Genomic DNA, 3,192 nt, shown 5'->3' with positions numbered 1-3,192 from the left:
TTTCAGATCATTGCAACATTATTTAGAGGGAAAACAGCTTATTAATTGTGAAGAGGTTAAAAATGGTATTGTACCTTTCTTTGCTTCAATACCTAAAGAATTTTATGCCCATGGGATCGACAATTTGCCAAACTGATGGGATTATGTTATCAATAATGAAGCGAAACATTATCTTGATTGAATATTTCAGTTAAGACCAAAGAAGCATCTGTTTCTTTCCCATCTTGAAACGTGACAGGACTTTCTTTCTAACCTAATCGTACCTTACTTGGCAACAAGATTCAGCTTCAGGCTGTAGAAAAACTTGCCTCAATAAATCTCACCTGATACATACTAGCATGAAAAATGTGGACATTTAAACAATGATGATGATAAAATCTATATATTAGGTGTATCAATAAAAATAACTTAAAATACAGAACAGTAAGTGCTTACTACTTAATTCTATTTAAAATTTCACTGAGTATCTTCACATTTTCAGAAATAATTTTATTGTTTTTGCAATGCATGGGTACCTACATCTTGCAACACAACAGATGTGCTATGTTGCACTGTGCATTGTTTAGGAACCACTACACTAGTGTGATTATTTGATCAATTACTTGACTGCTCATGACCAGTAGTATCAATCAATGAGTAATCAGTCCTGCTAATTTGTTTTAGATTAGGAAAATGGAGGTTATGATGTTTATGACTTTCCAATGACATTAGCTAATTAAGCAAAATGATAGCAGCTAAAAATTTTAATTGCCAAGTAATTACAGCCAGCACTACAGTTATACAAAATAATGATTTCAAATTATGGCACTAAGCCAGCAAGTCTGGATAGTGGGGGGGGGGGGAGTACGTTGATTACATTGACCTTAGTGCTCAACTGGTACTTGTTTTATCAACCCCAAAAGAGTGAAAAGCATTTTGCCTCACATGTTAACGGTTCTGCCAGTCTGCTATCTTACCGCCATACAAAAGATTGATTTCAAATTTTGGCACGAGGCCAGCAAGTTTGGGGGAGGGGATAAATTGATTACATCTACCCCAGTACTCAAGTGGTACTTATTTTGTCAACCAAAAAGATGAAAGACAAAGTCAACTTTGGCTGAATTTGAGCTCAGAATGTAGAGATGGACAAAATGCCGCTAAGCATCTTGCCCAGTGTACTAACAATTCTGCAATTCACTGCCTTACAAAATATTAATACACAAACTCAGTGAATAGGTAACAGGCTAAGTCTGTCATCCAGTTTTGCATCATTATCAAGTACCTTAGGTGCCTTTAACTGAATCTTCTCTGGTACAAGCATTCACACACATCTCCAGTCTAAGGATACCTTCCTTCCTTTCTCCATACCTCCCACAAATCTTAGAGTATTTGGAGAGTTATAGGCACTTTTTCTAAGTGCACAAGACACAGAAAAACACATAGAATAAGGCATTGGCATCTTGAGGTTTACACCTCACCATTTCTTCCTATGAATTCCTTGATCTTCCAGTCTCACAACTAAATATATATCATAAAACACTTTAAAATTTTGTGAACAATAGTAAAAAGGTATAATAAAAATAAACATAATTACCTGATACAGTTATCGGGATCATTATCACAGTCAATATTACATCGGAATCTCTCCCATGAGAGCCAACCCATTGGTGGTGTCAAAGCAAGGCCATTCTTCAGAGACAGCACACTTTGACATAGTAGTAAAATGGATGCTAACCCAAAAGCAATCTTTAAATATACCATTTTCTTTTCTTTCTTGTATTTTCAGAACAGGTTCTGCAAAAAGATAATTGAAAGTATTAAATTGTTGTTGTTCTTTTTTTTATTTTATATTGTAACAGACATGGCTATGTAGTTAAGAAGTTCACTTTGCAACCACAAGGTTTCAGGTTCAGTCCCACTACATGGTGTTTTGAGCAAATGTCTGCTACTATAGCCTCAGGCCAACCAATCAATACCTTGTGAGTGAATTTGGTAGACAGAAACTGTGTGGAAGCCCAGCATGTCTGTATATGTATATGTATGTGTGTGTGTGTGTGTATATATATATATATATATATATATATATTAGGTTTGGAGGTTGTGTACAGGAATTATATATTAGAAAAAATAATAAGATACTCAGAGATCTGGATGGTTGTACATTTACAGATTTTTATTAATATGTCAGATGTTTTTATAAATCATATATTAGCGCTTGCATCTATTCTAGTAGATTCTTCAGAATCTATTAGAGTGGATGCAAGCGCTAATATATGTGTGGGATGCAGTTAAGCAAGAGGCTAACAAAACTCCTTGTAACACCAAAGATGAACTGAAGGCAAAGATTATGGCAGCATTCGCCAACTTAAAAAAGAAGACCATCCAGGAGACTTGCAGGAGATTCCAAAGTTGTCTGGACAGAAGCATCAGATGTAGTGCACAAGAGAGACAAGTGTGTTGGTATGGTCATTTGTTGTGTATGGATAAGGACATCTGTGTGAAAAAGTGTCACACCCTAGCAGTAGAGGGTACCTGTGGAAGAGGTAGACCCAGGAAGACCTGGGATGAGGTGTTGAAGCACAACCTTCAAATGTTGGGCGTCACCGAGGGGATGACAAGTGATCGAGACCTTTGGAGATGTGCTGTGCTTGAGAAGACCCGACAAGCTAAGTGAGACCATAACTGTGGCCTATGCCAGTGCAACATAACCAGCCCGTTTAAGAGTACCTTTCAACCATTGGGTAATAAACTGCGCTTGCGAAGACCTGTTGAGGTAAGTGAAGTTGTTGTTGTGGCCAATGACAGTACCGCTTGACACCTGTGCCTGTGGCACATAAAAAGCACCATTCAAGTGTGTCGATGCCAGTGCTAGCTGACTGGTCTCATGCCAGTGGCACGTAAAAAACACCATTCAAGCATGGTCGTTGCCAGTGCCACCTGACTGGCTCCCGTGCCAGTGGCACATAAAAAGCACCATTCAAGTGTGGCCGATGCCAGTACTGCCTGACTGGCCCTCATGCTAGTGGTACGTAAACAGCACCCACTACAGTCTCAGAGTGGTTGACATTAGGAACGGCATCTAGCTGTAGAAACATTGCCAGATCGGATTGGAGCCTGGTGCAGCCTTCTGACTTGCCAGCCCTCTGTCAAACCATCTAACCCATGCCTGCATGGAAAGTAGACGTTAAACGACGACGATGATGATGATGATGT

At 38.8% G+C, this 3,192-nt stretch overlaps 1 protein-coding gene across 2 annotated transcripts in view; it reads right to left on the bottom strand.

Annotated features, from left to right (window-relative positions):
* The window catches only part of LOC106872822 (alpha-N-acetylgalactosaminidase), a 36,976-nt gene that overhangs the window by 27,187 nt on the left and 6,597 nt on the right, over positions 1-3,192 (bottom strand). For both annotated transcript variants that reach the window (XM_014919946.2, XM_014919947.2), the window contains exon 2: positions 1,574-1,773. In XM_014919946.2, coding sequence (XP_014775432.1) covers positions 1,574-1,740 — 167 coding nt within the window. In that variant the 5' untranslated portion in view covers positions 1,741-1,773. The remainder of the gene's footprint in view (positions 1-1,573; positions 1,774-3,192) is intronic.

Source organism: Octopus bimaculoides, chromosome 7 (genome assembly GCF_001194135.2).
Source record: "Octopus bimaculoides isolate UCB-OBI-ISO-001 chromosome 7, ASM119413v2, whole genome shotgun sequence".
Taxonomy (NCBI): domain Eukaryota; kingdom Metazoa; phylum Mollusca; class Cephalopoda; order Octopoda; family Octopodidae; genus Octopus; species Octopus bimaculoides.
This window is presented reverse-complemented; position numbering and strand designations above follow the sequence as displayed.